General features: G+C 36.4%; 1 protein-coding gene across 1 annotated transcript in view; it reads right to left on the bottom strand.

Annotated features, from left to right (window-relative positions):
- The window catches only part of TTN (titin), a gene marked incomplete in the record, with an annotated part of 304,338 nt that overhangs the window by 238,003 nt on the left and 44,096 nt on the right, over positions 1-22,239 (bottom strand). The window contains 11 exon segments of the mRNA XM_015818849.1: positions 4,989-5,045; positions 10,538-10,726; positions 11,837-11,962; positions 12,075-12,359; positions 13,081-13,312; positions 16,189-16,354; positions 17,757-17,898; positions 19,451-19,711; positions 20,092-20,352; positions 20,458-20,718; positions 21,017-21,280. Coding sequence (XP_015674335.1) covers positions 4,989-5,045; positions 10,538-10,726; positions 11,837-11,962; positions 12,075-12,359; positions 13,081-13,312; positions 16,189-16,354; positions 17,757-17,898; positions 19,451-19,711; positions 20,092-20,352; positions 20,458-20,718; positions 21,017-21,280 — 2,244 coding nt within the window.

Raw genomic sequence — 22,239 nt, 5'->3', positions numbered from 1 at the left:
AGACAGAATATTGATCTTTTGCATGCATTGCTTCCTGCTGAAAATCTCTTTGCTCTTGAATGACATCTATATTCATTTCCATTTGCTGAATGGATTGATTGAAAACTATTTCTTTCTCCAAAAATGATTTATGTTTTAATTCATTTATTGCATTTTCTCTTGATTGGCTTTCTTTGTGAAATTCTTCTAATGAATTTTTCTCAACATTTTCTATGGTTTTGTCATTGTTGGAAACAATTATTACTTCAAATTCTGAAACACCTTTGACAATATTTTCCTTCTGCTTTTGAAGAACAGCTTCAGTATCATAGGAAGCTGGGTATGACACTAATTTGTCTATAGGTTCTGTCTCAGTAGCAATATTTTTCTTAGGATACACCTCTTGCTTTATAGCTTGTGTGGCTATTTCTGTTCTTTGTGTGATCTTGTTTCTATCGGTTTCTTTTACTTTAGAAACAAAATATTCATCATGGGCATGTGCACCCTCTGACTTAAGTCTGATTTGTTTGTTATCAATGTTTTCTTTGCTGTGTATTTCATTATGTGAGCTATCCAATTTATCAGAAGTTACACATAGATTGATAGGCTCCTGAGATTCCATTTGTTCTTGAATATTTTCTCTAGTAGGAAGAATTTCTTTTAATTCAAGTGCAACTTTGTGTGTGTGTGTTTTCCCCATTAGTTCTTTATTTTGATCTATTTTTCTTGCTTCTTCTTCACCAAAGTGTTTTCCATTATGGAACAAAACGGTTTTGCCAGTAATGGGGCTTCCAGATGTTTTCCCTTTTCTTCCTTTGAGCATTTTTTTAGGATCTGTAGAAATCTTCTGCATCTGCTCAGTTACAATGGTTTTATCTTGCACACTTTTTGTTTCATAGTCTAGACCACGATTTATAGACGCACTTTCTATGGTAGACTTATCTCTTTCACTGTAACTCTCTATAGACATTTCAAGTTGGCTGCTTAATGATGTTTCTCTAGCTACATACTTACATATGTTTTCTGTTGTAACTTTGTCTTGCTCAACAGATGCATCTCTTAGCTTATTACCATAATAAGGGTCCAGCTCTGGAACAAGAGCTACTATATTTTCTTTTTCCTCTGAATCCATTTCTTTACTTGCTCCTTTTTTACATTGAACAAGAAAACCTTGATTTTCGCTTTCATCAGTAAGTAGGGATTTCATTACATCATTCAGATATTTAGGTAAGTGGAATTCCCTTTCTCTGGTTTCTGTGTCACTGGATGTTGTACGTGTTTCATCACTTAGAATGTCCAGTGTACTAATATTCTGGAACGCCTGGCTTACACAGTGTTGTTTATTATAAAAATTGCTCTTCGTTAGTCCTACTGAGGATTCAAAACAATAGTCCTGTTCTTTTGTAACCTGTTCTTGGATTTCTTTGGCCTGGCTTTGCGAAGTTTTAAAGTTAGTTTGGTCTACAATATTGGAAAATACTTCTTGAGAGGGATCTACTATGAGATTGCAAGCGGTTTCCACTAAACCTGCATTGTTTTCAGCAATGCATTTGTAAATGCCAGCATCTGATAAGGAAACTTTGCAAATATGTAACTTATAAATACCATTTCCTTCTTCAAAACAAAAATTGCCATTAGATATCAACGCCTGGTTATTCTGAAGCCATGTTATCACTACTTGAGATTCTGTGGCTATTACACACTCAAGTACAACTGAATCTCCTTCTCTACACCTAATTTTTGGTTGAATTTCTTTTAAGATTTTGGGGGGTTCATGAACTCCATCAAACGAAAATTTAAATTTATGTTTTATTCCTTCGGAAGTTTGTTCTTCGGGGAGTTCTTCTGAGATAAATTCAGTCTGAATTACTTCCTTAAATTCTTCTTGTTCTGGAGTTGGGGTTGGGGCAGTTACTTTGATTTCCAATGGAAGAGAAAGTTGATCTGTTTTCGAAATGCAAGGTTGAGGGAGATGAACTTGTGGAAGCAAGAGGGTGGCTTTACCAGGAGAACTTAAAACTGGTCCATATTTTTTCCTACTGACAAATGCCAAACTAAGTTCTTCTTCCTCTTCTGTATAATCTGGCAATAGTTTAACTTTACATATACCAAATTGTTCCAATTCAGGTATCTCTTTTACTTTCACTCTTAGCATGCCTGAAGTTGTTGCAGTTCCATATTGGTTAAATATCACACAAGTAATAGAACCTTCATGCTTGCTGGTAACAGATGAGAATGTCAATGCAGAATGATTTTTTGTGGTGTTAATGGTGCAATCTTGGCTTAATGATAATGGTTTGTCATTGTTGTACCAAGTGACTGTGATGTACGGATAGGCTTGGAAAGCACAGCTGAAAGTACAACTCTCTCCTTCACTTACTTCCTGAGATTTAATTTCATCGATAAAAAAAGGAGGACATTGTTCCAAATGTTGCACTAGAGGAGTCTTTACTTGCGCAAAAGATTCCTTAATTTCAGTTGCTCTTTTCGATATATTTTCTTTACTTTCAAAAGAACACTCATTTACTGACTTCTCCACTTCAATACTTTTGCTCTTGCTAACTGCTGTAGGTTCATTGATATTAAATGTAATTGTATCAGACATCACCATTTCTGGTTTCTGAGTCTCACTGACATTATCTGTCATTTGTACATAAACCAGAGGGGTTTTCTTATCAGATTTTATAGGTGTGAAATCTGCAGCAGGTTCCACTAATTGGGTGTCCATTTTTGTTTCTAATGACTTTGCTTGGACATCAGTATAACCCATCCATCTAGTACTGCTTTCTGTCGTTGAAACTGGTTTTAGAACTTCTTGCTTCGTTGCTCCACTAAAGATCTTTTGTTTTTGGAAGATTTTTCCTGTATTGCTTCTTTCGTCTGGCTCTGGTGGAGCCTGGAAAGGCATAGAAAGGCCGAGAATTTGTTCCCTTCTAACATGAAACTTTTCTGAAGTTTTCTCAAGCTTTCTATTGGAATGTTCTACGGTCAATTCTTCTGGGCTTGGCAAGTTCTTTTCATTGATTTGCTCAATTGTCCGAAAGACAGCCCTCTTTCTTCCTACCTGACCTACCATGCAGACTGGAGGAGCTGATGGGTTTCTCTCGTCCCTAAAGCCAACATTGTTTGCATATTGCGCTTCAATTGATGCTTTTTTCTTTTCTAACATAACTTTTTTTGCCTCACGAAGACGCTGTAACTTCAACCTTATCTCATCATCAAGCAAAGACTCTTTGTCACTTCCCACCCTAACCAAATGCTTTTTTCCTACCCAGTCATTGTCATAGGTAAGTTCCTGTCTTAAAGATGGTGCATTTTCAAAACTAATTGTCCTGACTTTTCCTTTGGTAGGAGACAAATTAGTTAAAGCTTTCTCAGTCTCCTGTTTTTTATCAAATGGCGAACCAATACATCTCAGGTCAACCTTAACCCTATCATCTCTCTTTTTCTGCATCATATGTTCTATATGTTCACGAGTGCGTTCCGACTTTCTTAGAAACGCTAGATATTTGGCATTTTGTTCATTTCCTTGAATTACTAACAAGGATGCTGTGGACTCAGCTGAACCCTCACTATTAATAGCAAAAATCTTGTAGCTCCCTGAATCCTCTTCCTGAACATCCTTAACCTCTAGACTGGAATCATGCATATCCAGGTAGTTCTCATTTTTCATTATTTTTCGTAGACTTTGGGGGATTTGTTTGTTATTATGAAACCATGTAACTTTGGGTAATGGATAAGCATTCAGTTTGCACTGGAAAACCACTGGTTCTCCAACCAAAACTGATCGATATTTTAATTTTTGTAGAAAAGAAGGTTTCAGTTTCTCAGGACAAGAGGCCATAGCTTTGAATCTACTTGCACACTTCTGGTCAGAAAAAGACTTCAGAAGATCCTCTGAATCAGCAAATGTTTCTTCTTCATCAGCGAACTTTTCTGCTGTATATTCTGGCTCTTCGCCAAAGAACAATTCTGCAAGAGAATAACATTATATTGCAGCACACTTTGCTCTTCCATCAAACAAGTAGAGACAAAAAAAATGAAATTATGAGCATGCTACAAATTCATCCCAAATACAAAAAAAAATTCACTCACCATATTTGTTCGAATAAACGCAACACTTGCTCTGTTTTAATGATTCTGACTTGAAAATCGTTCATTGTCGGTTCTTTCTTCCAACTGTGGAAAATTTCTTCAGCAACAAGTAAAAATGAATCTCAAAAGGACACGGTCTCGTGAGTGCATGTTTTACCGCCCCAAAAGCTTTTTTTAATTTAGTTTATATGTTTTGTTTGCAAAGGGGGGGGAAAGATTCTTACCTGACTTGCAGACACTAGAATAAACGCCCTTTCTGAGCTCTTTGTGAGTTACGATGGCCAAACAATTTAAAAAGATTATTTTCAAAACTGTTAAAAATTAACTATAAGTAATTTACTAAAATCAGAAGGCGTTTATTCGAACTAATACAGCTGCTAACCTCACAATGTAATGCAAAAAGAAAGAAAAGAAGGAGCAAGCAACAATAACCAACTATTCTATCTGCAAGCCAAGGTAAGAAATCTACCATGGAGAATTAAATGCATACAACAGGAGGGCACAATGAAAATCGGTCACTTTATCCTCTTGCATAAAACCACTTCATAAACAAATGCCACCCCAATTTCACTGACAAATTAATGTTACAGAACTAATATATTTTAAATTATTATTAGAAATTCAGTGGAATTTTAAGGGTCCTCATGCATTAGAAGGAGATATGTAAAAGGAAAGCTTTTGCAACCAGCTGCATAGCATGTACTGAAAATAAAAATGGCAAATCTATGAAATGAAAGCTTTAAATGTACTTTAAAACTCGTACTTTTTTGTAGTGCAAAATGTCTAGAGCATATTTAAACACAAAAAAACCCCCAAAACATGCAGCATATTTGAATGTCTCAGAATAAATTTTGCTTTTATAGGCTTTCTAAAGTGGTCACTGAACTTTTACGCTAAATGTAGTATAACTGTACCTTTAACTTCCAATTCAATCTGCTGCTCTATCTTCTCCTGTATGACTTTTTCCAGATCTGTAATAAAGAAAGGAAGAAAGAAACACTTAAATATTATGATCGAACAACCACTTCATGATGCATTGCTACAAGAAAAAGAAATCACACAAACATACAGACACGTGCATGCCAGGAAATGCCCAGTAAGTCTATGAAAATTGAAACTAAAGAGTGTTCTTTTCATCCACAACATTATAAAAGGGTGGGTTTTTCTTCTTCTTTTGGGGTGGGGTAATTCAACATGCCTTTAACATGCCTTTAATAACGTGACGAAAATATTCATTGATCCACAGTTGTTTTACACAGTATATATCATGTATTGAGAAGCAAGCAGGTTTCAGTGCAGGAGGAGATTGTATATGGAAGGAACATGCAGTTGCCAACCTGTCACTCTCAGATGTGTGCTGCACTCGGCTTGTCCTGCAGAATTAATTATTCTGCACTTGTATATACCTCTCTGATTCTCATTAACTTTCAGTAATTTTAAAATGCATAGGGGACCATCATGTCTTAAAGAGCATAATGCAGATTCCTCAACTATTAACTGATTATATAGCCAGATGACACAAGGTGTGGGAACACCTTTAATTAGACAGAAAAGTGAGACACCATCTCCTTCTTTGACCAAAGTTTCTGGGGGCAGAGTTTCAAGGAAGACTGGTACGATGCCATTAGGTTCTGCTGTGTCTTCTTTGCATGGCACTATGTCAGGATAATAATCTTGGATCCTTTGTTTGGTTGTTTGAGCTGAAGATACTGTCACACTTGAAGTTTCTGTGAAGGGCTCTTCCTTGGATTCAGAGGCTGCTTTAAACTGAGACTCTTTGACTGATTTTATACTTTTAGTATCTGATTCAAGGGTAATTTTTGTTACTGTCCTGGCTTGCACTTCTTTAGCTAGGTAAGAATAAAGTTAGGATAAGATTAGAGGTTTTGTAGCACTCAAAATCTCAATTTAGAAAGATACATATACATATAAAATTATTAGTATGGTGTGAAATGTTCAGCTTGTTAGTGCAAGAGCAATGATATTATTTCATTTACTATTCTGTTCCACATTTAAGGGTTCAATTCATTTTAAGCAAAATATATGTCATTGTCCGTTGAATTTGTTCCATTGATATCAGAGGAACTAGAACAGATTCATGTTAGATTTATAAATATACATTTGTATGTTTTCTTGTTGCTGTTCCTTGGAATTTTTTATTACGGATATGAGGAGGACAGGAGTAGATTCATATTAAATTTACAAATGTTATCAGTGCATCAAGGCTTCTTTCTCACAGCCTGGAATGCAGATAGAGAAATGAAGAAAAATCAGAAAATCTATAGTGGATTAAAAATACACATTTTCTGTTTTGTTTTCAGGAGGGTATTTCTGCTCTTTTGAATGTACTTCCAGGTCATTTGTAGCAAAAAAAGAGAAAAAAGAATGCTCAGCCTTCAGAAGAACACAAATTATTATTTCAACATAATATCAAGAATGGAAAATTTTCAGCTACATTATGGTATTAACCATACTGAAAAGGAACTAGGGATTTAATCACAATAAAAGGCTTAATAGCAAAATCATCTGATGTGGAACAGAAAAGAAAGGAAAAGTAATTGGCATTTGGGTTGATTACATTTCAGATCTGAGATTCTGATTTTGAAAAAAAATCTGTATAGATATTAACAGAAAAAAGTGTTCATTAAAAAAACACGTTATATAAATTAAACATACTTCAGAGCATGATTACATCTGCTTAATGACAGTATCTGCCAAAGCGAGAACAGCTAAATTAAAGGTTAATTTCCCGATAAATATTAATTTTCAAAATCTAATCCTTGTATTTTACTTCACACAGAACACTTTTCTATTTCCTGGACAGATTAAATCTTCTTTTTGAAAAATAATACAATAGTGTTGAAACTTGCTGCAAAGAGGCATGAAAGTAAGTTACATAGATTAAATAGGCATGCACATATTTTATGAATCAAGCCCTAAAGATAGAGGCTGGGTGGAAAGTGGGACTAAAAATTAAGACTAAATGAAATGCTAGTACTGAAGCCATAGTGCTGAGGTGATAAGACGTAATGAGGTTAAGTAACACAATGTTAAAAATCAGAATAACCACCTTCTACGGTTAGTATAGCAGTTGTCGTTACTTCTCCATAGTCGTTACGAACAGTACAGCTATATAATCCTTGATCTAGAAGTTGGATGTTAGCGATGGTGAGGAACAGAACAGTTCCACTTTGTGACACTCTTATTCTTGTGGACTCTTGAAGCATTTCTCCATTGTGGGTCCATAAAATTACATTAAAGTTCTCGCTTTCAAAAGCACATATAAACTGAGCAGTGTCACCACATCTCACAGTGAGATCATGAAGCTTCAGAAGAATCTTTGGAGCAGTCTCTCTTTCTACTTGACTTGAGGTTTTACCTATTTTGGCACTTTCTGATTTCTGAGTTATGACTGTAGACTGGAGCATTCCTGCTTCTTCCCCAGCTGCAGCTTTCCCGGTTGAAGTTCCACCAAACACCTGCGCAAGCGTTTCTTTTGAAGGCTCTTGCATTGACTGAATTTCTTTTACACAAACTTGGCTTTCCTTCTTTGCAAAAGGGGAAGCAATGTAAAGTTCTGATTTGTCCTGGACAGATTTCCTTACATCTTTCCCAGAACTTTGCCTATCTAGGGCTTGCACTGTGTAATCAAGTAACAAAACATACGATTAATACTGAATTCCCTTTAAATTGCCCAATTAAAAACAAAATTATATATCACAGTTGATGGGAACAAAACATCGCATCTTCTTTGGTATGGCCGGCATGCCAGGTGCATTCGTTAGGGCACTTTTGGTAGGAAGCATAATACATAAGAAACTCCAGCCACAAATGAATGATGAATGAAAAATGAAGGGTATTCATGCTCATAGGATGGGCATTGGTCTCTTCTTTTCATTGCGACATTGTCCATGGCAATCTGAAGGTGGTTACGATCCCCAAGAGAACAACTGTCATCTCTCATTTGGTCCCCATGTTTTCCTTTTAAAACCGAGTAGAGCAAACCTCAGAGAATTTGACCAACTGCCAACACCTCCCTATCTTGAAATGTGCATCTATTTAGTTTTATAAATCAGGAGCTGACTCTGAAATATAGAGCTAGGAAGGCAAATGCTAGACAACCGTACACTTGAAAGAAGAGGAAAGAAGAGTGCTTTATTTGGTTACTGCTAGAATTTTACCCACATTAGTGATGGTGCATCTAAAGAAGTGTGAAGTGAGGAAAAGGGGGTCATTAGTCACAGTCTGGAACGTGTGGTTTATGCAACAAACTGAATCCCTAGGAAGAAAAATGGGGCTTTACCTTCAGTGGTCACTGTAAGTGTAGCTGTACAAGTTGCATCTCCAACACTATTTCTGGCTTGGCAAGAGTACTGCCCAGCATGTTCTGAGAAAGCATCTACTATTATCAATATGGCCGTGCCGGTCGACTCATCAAAATGGAAAACTACATCTTTGGATGGCAACATTAGCTGCTGGTTATGAAACCAGAGGATCTCTGGGCTTGGCCTGGCAGAAACCCTGGCTTGGAATCTGACTGTTTCCCCGCTGCATACGCTACAGCTTGAAATGGGCTGGATAAAGACGGGCCTTTGGCCAATGGATTCCTTCTTAATGGAAACAGATGAAGAAACATGCCTTTGGGAATAGGAGGTACCTTCTTCAACCTTAAACCCTGAAAAGAAGCATGTCATCTTTTAATTGCTTACACCTACTCAGCATTCTCTTGTTCTACTCCCAGGCTTCCATTATACTCCTCCTTTCCCTGCTGACAACATTTATCATTGAAACACAAAACAAAAATTGGGATTCGGTATGGGATCAAAGGTCTCAAGTCTCCCATTCGATTATTGCTTTTGACAAATACTCACATCTGATTGATGAGTGACTGTTTCCCCTAAATTCCTATGGTTAAAGATGTGGTATAAACCCAGGAACGTTACCAATAGAATTCCTTCTTTGTCTTTTGAAACACACTGCAGTGCTAATGTACCTATTTATGCTCAAGTGGGCATTCCTTGTCCTGTTTGTCTTACATAAATTGAATTTCATTCATATTAACAAAGCCTAACTAGTCCAGGCAGCAACCAGGAGCAACATTAACTCAAAGTCAACATTGACTACATATACATATACATGACGGCAGGTCAGCATTGACCACGTGGTATATATAATCAACATTGACCATATATAAGCACACATCACAGCCGTCCAATATTGACCATGGTGTATATATAGTCAACATTGTCTATACACACACACACACATCATGGCAGGTCAGCATTGACCATGTTGTATATATAATCAACACTGATCATACACACATCACATCACATTGTTCAACATTGGCCATGATATAATCAACACTGATTATATACACCTACATACATCATAGCAGGTCAACACCAACCATGATGTCTATATAATCAACATTGATTATATATACACATACAGTACATCATAGCATAAATCCAAAGATATCCAAAGTGCCTTGGACATGCTTTGTGTGATATCTGAACCAAATTCTCTGAACAGCCGATACTCCCATGCTCTATTTGGGAAGACTGAATTATGATGTTTCGAGAATGATTATATAACATTACTGAATTTACACTTTCTGAAATAAATTGAGGATCTAATCTATCCACTATGTTCCATATTTCTGTATATACTGCACCGCAGTTCTTGTCAGTTTACATGGGTCAAAATACATATTTTTACTTATATGCCCATTTTGAGAGGAAATACACACACTGAAACACATATTATGTACTATGTTTGGACAAGAATTTTTTAAAGTGCAGATTAATATGGAAATGTAACAAAATTACAGATGTAAACATGCAGACCAGAAAGAGGCCATTTTCTCATCCTCAGAAACTCCTTTTAAAACTGATCTTAGATCAGCTTTTGCACACTAAGATGGCAAAAAAGAAAAACAATCCTATTGTCTTCCCTTTTCTTGTATTTATATTAGTGTAAAATTCTTGGTGTGATCATTTTGTACCCAGAAAAAGCATCTTTGGGCTGTTACTTTTGAACAACAGCACCCACTGGGTAAAGTAGTCTCAAAATTAAATGTGAAAAATAAAATGATGGACTAAAGATAGGAAGTCAGCAGACTTCTCTGGATTCTGCTTGCTTGCTTTCAGTTACGGAATTGGAAAAAAAATGGTCATGATAAAGAGGATCTTTAAAATGCTCTTTTTGGTCCAGGCTAAATGCTAATTGGAAACAGAATGGAAGAGTGAAATGAATGGAACAATGAAACAATGTGAAGTGGGCAAAGCTTATACCTTGGGGAGAACATGGATACTGTGGACATCAGACATGGGAATGATTATTTGGATTAGAACTAATGAACATGAAAGACAATTACATGTAGGTTTATGAATGAGTATCAATACGTTTAAACACATGCAAATTTAAGCAAGACAGGTTCTGTGTAGACAACACTTTGTACCTTCCAGCCTGAGAGTAGCTGTACTTGACACTTGGCCAACAGAATTGCTGGCAACAAAGGTGTAAATTCCTTCATCTTCTGGGTAAGCTTCTGCAATCTCCAGCTGGTATGTGTCTTCAAACTGGGTCATCCTAAAGAAGCGGGATGGCTTGATTTCTTTGTCTTTGCTATACCACGATATTTTGAGGTCTGTTCCAGTGCAAATAAAATGTGAAAGAAAAGAAAATAACGTTGAGGGTTTTTTGTGTGTCGTTCTTAATAAGGAAACTAATGAAAACACTGGGATCTTGTTATAGGTCAGAATTAAAATGGATATTGAATATTAAAACCCCATACTGAGATCTTCCCACTCTCTTACTGCCTTTGCATTGTTTCCCCACATGTCTTTCTTCTGGCAAGTAGCTACCAATATATGGAACCATTCTTTGCAAATCTTGTTAAAATTTTACAGCAGACACAAGGCAATTTTAGTAGCAGCTATAGTCAGAGCATCACGTAATGGTCCGTTTCTACAACCCTCCAGATATACTGGGACAGCAACTCATTCAATTGCCAGTTTATGGATTTATGGAAGACTGGTGCAGGCTAATTAAGCAAAGATGCAATTATCCTCATTCTCCATTACAACTAACATTTCAGTAGGCAGGATAAATGATCAAATGAACAACTATAGGATTTCTTCCCTGTTCCTCTTTAAATTGCTCTCAAAGCAGTTCCTCACTTCTTCCACTTTTATGATAAGAGACACATGACATTCATATCTCCTTTTAAAAGGCTGTTAATTTTTAGGACACAGGATTAGTTCTTTCCTGATAATTACTTTTGAACTTAAAAAGATTTGCTCCTGTTCTGACATGTGTACAACTTTTGTAACTAAGAAGGTACTGTAAGCAATCAGAGAGATGGCCCTGAGGGAAATAGGCAAGGCCTATTAATATAAGTAAAGAGGGCCAAAAATTCCTTATGCTCTGGGAGACAAGATAATGTTTGGAAGAGACTCAGGCAGGCTTTTAAATGGAATGACTGAGTTTTTTCATTGATTTTATAATGCTTTACATTACAGGAAAATTTTTAGTTAGATGATTAGGTAGATAACAGATAGATACGATAGATAGATAGATAGATAGATAGATAGATAGATAGATAGATAGATAGATAGATAGATAGATAGATAGATAGATAGATAGATAGATAGATAGATAGATAGATAGATAGATAGATAAAGTTATATCTGTATCATTTAGAAGAGCTTGATTTCAACTTTTGTCTTTTGTCTTCAGATCAAAGAGTACAACTAACCTGTCCCAGTAACTCTGCACTGAAAGAAAGTGGATTGTCCCTCAGATGTAACAGCATCACGGAGCGGTGTAATAATGGTAGGTGGGTAAACTGGCACTTCTACGTCGGGAGAAACAACTTCTGGAACTAAAGGAAAAAAATTAAAAGTGATGATTAGCTTTCTACAGAAAAGCACACATAATACCAGATGGACAAGGCATTTCAGAGAGCTTTGAGACAGAGAACTGCCAGAACTTGCCTTCCACTGAAAGGGATGCTGAAGAGGTGGCAATGCCATAGTCATTCTTTGCCTCAATTGTGTAGACGGCAGCATCTTCAGGGAAAGACTCAATCAGCAACAAGGTGTACTCTTGGGCATCATGAAGGAACTTTACTTTAAAGCCTGGAGAAAGAGGCTGCTCATCTTTGTACCAGAAAATCTTGGGCTGAGGCCTGCCTGACACAATAGCACAGAATCTGGCAGGTTTCCCAGACTCCACAGTGGCCGGTTGAAGCTCCTTTACAATCTTAGGTGGCTCAGGTGCTGAAAATCAAACGAGAAATCGTCATCCTCATCATCTGAATTTTTCTAGCATGGTTCATTCTATTTTGATATTAATCTGAATTAATCTCAAGGCATCTGAGTTCAGCCACAAAGCTTCGCAGGCGGTCTTCAATAATATATGAACATAATTGTCAGTATCCCTTTAAGAGCCTGAGTATAAAAGGGAAAACTTTGCTGGAGTCTTTCTCTCTTGTCCATTTGACTGCTGTAATTGCTGTATATTGGAGTTTGCTGAATGACCACGTGTATGTATCTTGTTTCTAGTGTATATTGTGGATAGTGTGTGATAAACCACCATTTAATACAAAACACTGTTTACTGTATTTACTCCTGGGTTACCTCAACGCAATAAGACTGTGCATGCTCTGACAATAATAAATACATGGATTGCACATCCACTGATTACTTGAGTTATCTGTTCTCAGCAATGTACAAGTCTCTTAAATATAGAAAAAGATACATCAGGAAAAAAGGCTATGATAGAACATTTCCACTGCTGTGAAGACTTTCAGCAGGCAGGCAGATTAAAATGCAGGAATGTGATATGGAGAACATAGACACTAAAAAATATGAGAATTTTTCTGCTCAATTGAATAGAAGTAAAAAGTAGCCTAGAAAGAGATCTAGAGCAAGTAATTTGTTCACCTGGGGTGCAGGGATTAAAACAAAATATTTATATCAAAATAAACCTCTGTCTTACCATTTACATAAAGAGTGATGGAACTCCTATTTTTTCCAGCTAAAAAGGTATATTCTCCAGCATCTGTATATCTCGTTTCTGTGATGATCATCTTATGGACACGTCTTTCCACCTCATAATGATATCTTTCCTCAATCTGAAAATTGATCTCAATCCCATCCTTGTACCAGTGAGCATCAATGTCATCTTCATTGACCTCAAACTCCACAACAGCTCGCTGCCTCTCAAGAACCTGTCAGTTAAACAGAAAGACGACAACAGTTTTGTGAATAGAAACTATGTAACTAGTATTTTTTAGTTCTCAAGTGGAAATGAAACTGGTTTGCCATTGGCATCACATAAGATAGATGTATTACTTTTTGAGCACTGAATTTATTAAAGACTTGTATATTTCAATATTATGTTTCATTCTCATTTTTCAAATTCTTTTTATAAATGGGGGCCTTCATCAGAGTGTTTCATGCAGTATATTTCCTGCATTGCAGAATATATCCTCATCTGATAATATTAGGTACATGTAAAAAACAGATGAAGTTTAGCACAAAACTAGGATTCTAAAAATAAATTTCCTGGAAAAAGGCAGCCAAAAGATGAAAAGGTCACTTTGATTGGGTCCTTCCAATACACAATGTGCTGTGTGAAGAATCTTATCTTATTCCATTTTAATTCTAAAGAAATGTAAAAATGTTCTTTCCAACAAAGAAAAGATTAACTACTCTAAATTAAATCTATCTGTGTTGCTTGATACTTAAATATGGCAAGCAAAATTGAGAAAGACAGAAGGCAGATAAGTCTTAAAAATTCACCCACGTGATATACAATGAAATATGATAATCCTTTATTGAAATGATTGTGTAAAATTTCATACATATGTATGTGAATCCTACATCTATCATTTTTGCTGTTTTATTGCTTTCTTTTTTTTCTTTTACTATATTTTCCCTTTATGCTGTATTATTAAGTAACAGCAATTTAAAAAATAATAAAAAATCAATCCTGGCCATGTGCTAATCCAGTCAAGAGTCTGACATCTAATTAATTTATTAATCAAGCTAAGAAGTTGCATTTTATTATTTCTTTTGCATATTAAACTGAATTTCTAATTTCTCGCAGCCAAAACAATTAAAATATGTTATATTTTTCCTATTTTCAAAATCATTTGCTCAAATACTTTCTAGTGGGTCAATAAAAACACTCAAATGGTAGTATATGGGTTCAATTCAGCAAAATATTGATTGTTTAAAAATCCTGACATAGTTTGAACAATGTTCCTGAGAATATGTGGCAACCTATCTTAAGAGTTCATAACTTTTTCAGGATTCTGATTAATCTGGAAAAGGATATTTGTAATATGATCTAGGGTTGATATGTGGAATGCAAGATTTTCCAGCCTTGTCTGTGCCTTCTTCTTTAATTAATTACAATAAAATGAAGCCAAAACAATTGTCCTAGGATCATTGTAATCACGTAAAGGATGTATTGTAGTCACATGATTACTTAGTCAAAGTTCCCTTTCTGCATCCTTGATTCAAAATTTTATGGAAAACCAATAACTGTAGAGTATCTTCCTCCTTCAGACCTTCCCTTACAAATGAAATATAATCAAGACAAGTGATAAAGATGCTACAATGGTTCCACTCCCTCTGTGAATGTAACAATAATAGGACTTTAGTGTCTTTCAAGTTGTATTAAAATAATGAGTGGGGATTTAAGAAAAAATGATAAAATGCTCCTATCCAGGGCTGCTTCTGGATTGGAACAAAGCCTTGCAGTAATGTTTAGAATATACATGGAATATTGTTTGAAGATTACAGAAGGGAAACAGATATCTTTGGGATTTTTTTCCCATTCCACTCTAGAAAGAGTACAGAGAAGAGTAACAAAGATGATTAGGGGATTGGAGGCCAAAGCATATAAGGAAAGGCTGCTGGAATTGGGTATGTCTAGTTTAATGAAGAGAAGGACGAGGGGGGACATGATAGCAGTCTTCCAATATCTCAGGGGCTGCCCCAAAGAAGAGGGAGTCAAGCTATTCTCCAAAGCGTCTGGAGGCAGGACAAGAAGCAACAGATGGAAACTCATCAAGGAGAGAAGCAACCTAGAACTAAGGAGAAACTTCCTGACAGTTAGAGCAATTAACCAGTGGAACAACCTGCCTCCAAAAGCGGTGAATGCTCCAACACTGGAAGTTTTTAAGAAGAGACTGGACAGCCATTTGTCCGAAATGGTATAGGGTTTCCTGCCTGAGCAGGGGGTAGGACTAGATGACTTCTTTTCTATGTATGGTATATTCTAATCCCTCCAATCTCTACCATATCTGCAGCTACAAAAACCTAGAAGTCGTAAGGTTCAAGTTAGCCAATTCTACTTCCCCACCCCCACCCCCATTTTCTTCCTTCTGTCCATTTCAGCATTCCAGCATCCTTGGAAGTCACAGGTCATATGTTCTTACTGGACTATTTATGAGGACTTCCTTCCTTCCTTCCTTCCTTCCTTCCTTCCTTCCTTCCTTCCTTCCTCCCTCCCTCCCTCCCTCCCTTCCTGTTTTACAATACTGTTTAAACATGGTGGGCTATCCAATTAGAATTTTTTGGTATGACATAGTTATATATAGATACCTATGTTCCTTTTCCAACACTAATATGTAACACTGACACAATATCTGAAAACTAAAAGGATGCTCAAAATATACATCACTATTCTTTAAAGATACTATAAAATATAAGATTTCTTCATTTGTTTCACTTTCCTTGTGAATGATAGTAACTGTTATCGCTGAAGAAACAAGATATTGTTTCATTTAAAAGGCATCATGCTCATTATATATTAGCTATGCTCTCTCCTCTGGGTCTGCCAGCATGCCTTTTCAAAATAATAAAATATGAGATTTGGGGATGAGGCTCAAGCTAAATGTTCAGTTTTGAGCATCATCTCTTGTTACACTGAAGAAATCAAACATTCTCCACAATTGCTTGAATGCACTTTTAAATTATACCTATATATTATTGCGGTATTGTAATCTGACTTTTTAATTGCATTGTCACATATTGTGTTGTGTATTATTGTAGGGTATCAATAATTCCTTTTATCAGACCTGAAATACCATACCTGAACATTTTTCTGGGGGCTTCTGATGCGAACATCACGTCCTTCCACCATCAAATTAGCATTGGACATATTTCCTCCAGCCACTACTGTGTACTTCCCTGAATCAGACATCTTTGTGGATGTAATCAGAAGACGATGAACAAACCGTTCCCGCTGAACTTTTACTCTAAAAGCAAATTCAAAAAAGGAAAAAAGAACTTTTAGAAAATTGTTTTTAAAATATTTTAGAAAAGTTGGGGTGGCTCCATAAATTTCTGAAGTTCATAGTCAAAAAGAAATGGCAGACAATTGTTAGAGCTCTAGTTTATGCATGAAACTAATCATGAACAGACACCACAAATCACAGATAGTCCATTTATTTATTGATCTATAACATTTATATGGCCTCCCGTATCACAAAAGGACACTCTTTAATTCTTAAATGATCTAGAACAGAGGTGTCAAACTGCCGGCCCGCTGGCCGGATGCATCATAGTGAAACCGCGTCTCCTTCATTGCTGTGATGTTGCGAATTTGACACCCCTGATCTAGAACAAGTAAATATACTGCTCAAAAAAATAAAGGGAACATTTTAACATGGAACTGAAGGAGTTTGCATTCCCTTTATTTTTTTGAGCAGTATATATTAACATATTAATTTCCTAATGCAGGGGGTTTACAACTTTCACAACAGATACAGTAGCTCTTGAGTGCCATTTTTTTTCTGACACTCTCACTTCAAAACTTCCCAAAATAAAATCACTGCAAATCCAGCAGGAATGGAAGAGAAAAGCAATGGAAAACTAGTTTGTGGGACTCAAATAGGTTTAACACAAGGTCTTTTTAAAGATCTGTAAGCAGAAAAAAAATGATCCTAACATTTTTGCTTCTGTGTGGGTATCAGAGGCTCATTATAGATTTTAGTTAAAATTGTTTAAAAAAATATATCCCAATCTAATGAAGGATGGTGTATAAGATCAGCTGGCTCATGGAAACTTTTTGCCTTTCTTATCCTGTGACAACTCTCAGCTTACAGCAAGGAATCACTTCACAGTTCCCTACCCAAAAGATTGCAATAAATCCACTCAGATGGTAGATAGCATGGCTAGATTAAGTTAGGTAAGCAAAAGGTAGCATATTTTGCATTAACCAAAATGTTTCGGATGTGTTGGTTTTTCTTACTAATAAATTAAATAACTACTGATCAATTGCATTTTGTGATACCCATAATCAGCTGCCTCAAACAGTTGGTTTACTTTTCTTAAATTCTAAAATTAGCTTGTACATGAGACAAAGACTAAGCTGCCCACACTTGGAGGAGAAAATTAGCAATCAAAATACAGAGATGTTTCTGCACTGTTCCTAAAGTTCATGAAAGAAGAAACAGGTTACAGCAATCAAGAATTAGGATTGTTGTTTTTTTTCTGAGAGCTGACATGTTACAAACTTGAAAATTAGCCAAAGAGTTAGGCAGATTGGTCAAAACAAGATCTGAAATCTGATTCTAGACAGCTGCTGCATAGTTTTCATCAGTAGTTCACAAACTGTGTGGCAATATAATAAAGTTGATGCAACTCTAAAAAAATTACCTGTCACCCAGCTGAAGTTCCTGTCCATCTTTCATCCACTGAACAGAAATGTCAGGTTCTGAGATTTCACATTCAAAAACAGCTCTTTTCTTCTCCACCACTTTAATATCTTTGATGTGTTTTCTAAATTCAATATGGCGGGCTAGAAAAAAGTTAATGCAAGCTGTTATCAATGGCTAATATGAGTCAAAAAGATTAATATTTATAAATTATATCTAATGTCATATGAATCTTGCTTCTTTCTCCCCCTCCCCCCCTTCAATGGCCTCTATGACTAACCCATCTGTTCTGGAAAGTATCTATTACTCTAGATAGAACAAATGGGGTGACACATAGAAGTTGCAGGTAGAAGTGGAATCTGTTCTATTGGTAGATGGAGGCAATTAAATATCACCTTATTTATGAAGTTACTACAATTTCTTTTCGTTCTGCACTGCATCCTATCCTATTGACTTTACTTCGTTTTTCTGCATTATTAATCATAGCAATTTACAATAATTTCTGGGCAGGAAGGAATGGATGACCCTTAATATTACATACAATTTTGAAAGCAGATAAGAATAATTTCAATAAAATCCAAATATATTTTTTGATTATATACAAATAGCTATTTTTAGTAACTGACTTCCAGTATAGGAAGTGCACTATAATTGTGCATTTTGTCTGCATTTGGATGTTCATGTCCTAGCTTAATTAGCCAAGAGATGAACAAGCCTTTTTGCCTGTAGCCAGACTGTTCTGCAAGTTTGAACAAACTAGGAAGTCTCTCATTAACCACAGTTTTCTGTTTCAGCTTTTGATGATTGGATGATGGAACATAGGGCATCCCCATTCCATTACATTCAATAAGGAGGACAAAATGGAAGAGAGAGGAATTTGGAAGTGGGTGAATGGATACATTTTGGGGAGGTTCAGAGACAAAGCTTAGGAAAGCTTTCAGCAGAGATACAATAATATATTTGGTACCACAGAATTCAAGTACAGATTACAGACCTGTTGCAGTATTAAGATAACCTGAATACAACCTATTTTAACTTACGTAATAAAAGTTATTTTTTTCTAGGATTAAATGTTAACAAAGTGACCCAGAGTCCTATATTTCACCTATATCTGACCTAGTCATATTATCTCAATGACATAAAAAAGGAGAAAAAATAGATTATATTAAGATTTAGTGGAGGTAGGAAGACTGATAGATTCTGTGGCGATTTCCCGCAGTTAATGTGATTTTACCTTAATTTTCAAAAACAAAAAGATAAGAAAAAGCCATTCACAACTAAACCAAAAATTATGGTTTCCTAGCTATGGAATAAGACAGAATATTCTAGAATGGGCTGGATCTGGAAGTGATGATTTTGTGGTTTATGAAAACTATGGTGAATTTGATGCTGCCTGGTTTAGTTACAGCTGCCTGTGTTGGAAACAAGTTTCATTTATAGCTTATCAATTCAATATATGATCATATATATAGTTCATTGTTGACTAATGTTAGACCACCTATTGAGACATATCCAATATTATAGTTTCTGAAAGCTAATCTATGATGAATCAGTGTGTGTTAGTTAAGGATCATATGTAGGCCTTCCTTAATAATATGAATAAATGCAGCCTGAATTCTGACTAGATTGCTTCCTCCCTGAACACATTTATATAAACAAGCCAAGAATTATAAAGTGTACAAAAAGAAGGAATACCTTCCACATATAAAGTTGCTGCCGATGCTGCTTGGCCAGCAACAAACGTGTATTCAGCAGTGTCTCCGAAATGGACATTCCTTATTGAGAGTGAATGTGTAAGTTTCTTCGTTCGGATCTGGCATCGGTCCGTGGACTTTATTTCCACCCCATTCTTCAACCATTTATATGTGATGCCTTCATAATTGACAGTGACTTCAAAGGTGATTGTATCTTTCTCTTCTGCATTGATGTCTTTCAGCATAGACGTAATCAGGACAGCTGTGGGAAAGAAATAATCAGTGAAAGATTGATTCAGTGTTCTTGAGCTAGATAACTGATTAGGATTAGTGGCTAATAATAACAACAGATATTTAGGATCGCAGCAATGTATAACTGGAGGAATAAAAACTAATTGTTCAAATCCTTCCCCCAAGGAAGGTTTATTTATTTGTTTGCTACATTTCATTCTTCAACTGTGGCATGATTGGAGTGGCCACCAAGAAATGTAGGGACTCCCCATAGGTCCACTAAGCATGGTCAACCTTCAGATCAAAGGAAAGCAGCCCATTTCTGCTCAAGCTTTTGTTCAAGATGCTTTGCTGGCCTGATCATCTTTGCTTCTACAAAATATCCTTCCTTCTTTCCAGTTGCAAACTTACGTTTGACAGTTAAGGTTGCGCTAACTTTGTCATTCCCACAGATGAAGGTATATTCCGCAGAATCTTCACTGCTGGTATTCACGATGTTGAGCTGGTGGAGTTTTCCCTGAACAACGATTTTAAACTTCTCGCTCATTTCAATTTCCACTCCGTTTTTCAGCCACACAGAAGGTACATTGAAATGAGACACCTCGCACTCAAAAGAGGCAGTTTTAGTCTCTGGAACTTCAATATTTTTCATGGTCTTTGTAATGTGCACCGCTGTGGAAGGTAATTTAAAAAAGTAAAGTGAGACAAAGCTCTTCAAGTGTGACATTGTTAATGGCACTTAAAATTTATTTTAGGCAGAAGCTTAAAAAAACTTACTTTCCACAAAAAGCTTAGCTTTGCACTCAAGTTGTCCCACAATTGCTGTGTATTCTCCAGCATCAGCAGGAGATATATTCTGCAGGGTCAGTTTATGAACCTTCCTTTGAGAACTCAGTCTGCATTTGTCACTTGGTTTGAGCTCGACGTTTTTGTGGAACCATTTCACAGGCACAGCATCGTGAGAAACGCTCACTTCGAAGGAAACAACAGCGTTCTCCAGAGCGGTCACATCCTTTGGTTTTTTAATGATTTTAACAGCTAAAGGAAAAAAAATTTGCAAACATTTAGTCACGATACTTGACTTTAATTCCAACCAAGATATTGGTATTAGAAAAGGGACAAGTAATAAGTGGCTTTTCAGGGTTGAAATTGAGGTGGTTGAAAGAGGCACCACTGGCCATAAAATGCACATGTGCCATTACAATTATCTCTTTTTCTGAGAAGTAAGAGAGTGTGAATGAATACTATATACATATTAAGAGCAATTATGCTTCTTGTCCTTTGACTACCGGTATTAATGTCATCAAATTTACTCCCGTCTACTTGATTGACTTACTTTCAACATGGAGTCTTGCATTTGCTCCTATTCTTCCCAGTTTAAAACCATAAACTGATTCATCGGCTACAGCACAGTTCTTCACTTTCAGTGTATAGATGGTTCCCTCCACTTTGATTTCATATTTGTCACTAGGATGTAGCTCAACGCCATTTTTAATCCACTGAACACCTTTCACATCTGGGTGAGTAAGTTCTATTAAAAATACTGCATCTTGTGTTTCTGTCACAGTCAGGTTCTTTAGTGTCTTTTTGATCTTGACAGCTATTTAAAAAGAAGAGACACAGAATTATAAAATGAATGTCTAATGCAAATCTAATATTGTACCCAGACTTTATAATATAATGTGAAAAATAAGTGAGGAGCTGGTGATTCTCAGGACAGAAATGTCAATTGTATGAACAATCATACAATGTGGGAAAGGCCTGAAGAAGACAAAATGAGCTTAGCTTTCTGTGGGCATAAGAAGGGAACTGCACGCTCCCATTGATAAGGGACAATCAACCACTTAATATGTCTTCTGTCTAATTTATAATAAACATTCTTATCTGGCTTCCGGTTCTGCACAGATGGCACACCAGCCGAGGGATCGATCCGATTCGATCCCTACGGCTGATTTCTCTCTGTTTGGGGACCCTAAATGGGCCCAAAGCCACCCCGGAGAAGTGGCAAGGAAGGAGGGAAGCCCTGCCAATCCTGGGGAGACAGTGGTCAATCCGGATGTCTGGGGAAAGCCTTCCAAAAACCGACAGAAGAAAGGCTAGCGTCATTCGTAAGTCTAGCCCAAGCTACATGCAGCCAAAGCCAAAAAGTACTAAACTAAGCGTGATTGTAAACAGTGTGACTGAACTGGGTAAGAATATTGATTTTCTCTCTTCTACCTGACTGATTTCCTGAGGGAAAAAAAGAAAAAAACCCAGAAGTAAAAATCCTCCAAAAGTGAGGGGGGTTGTCTTTGTTCCACCCTCCTCTAAACAGAAACAGTGAATTAACTTTATGGGGGCGGGGGAATTGAAAGATGGACTGGTGTTGACATCTAGTGGTGGATGAAAATACTGCCCTAAATATACAGCTCAGAAAGAGAAGCTTGTTGTTGTGACCTTCAGGGTATTGATTAAACAAAGAGCAGCTGGACTATCTGCAAAGTGTGAACTACAAAATTTAGAAAAAATTGACCTTCCTGGATTATAAATATTTTTTAAATTGTGACTTTAAAGTGATTG

This window comes from Protobothrops mucrosquamatus, unplaced genomic scaffold (assembly GCF_001527695.2).
Source record: "Protobothrops mucrosquamatus isolate PMUCROS unplaced genomic scaffold, P.Mucros_1.0 scaffold804, whole genome shotgun sequence".
Lineage (NCBI taxonomy): Eukaryota > Metazoa > Chordata > Lepidosauria > Squamata > Viperidae > Protobothrops > Protobothrops mucrosquamatus.
The sequence above is the reverse complement of the archived record's forward strand: the minus strand, read 5'-3'. Positions and strand labels throughout refer to the sequence as shown.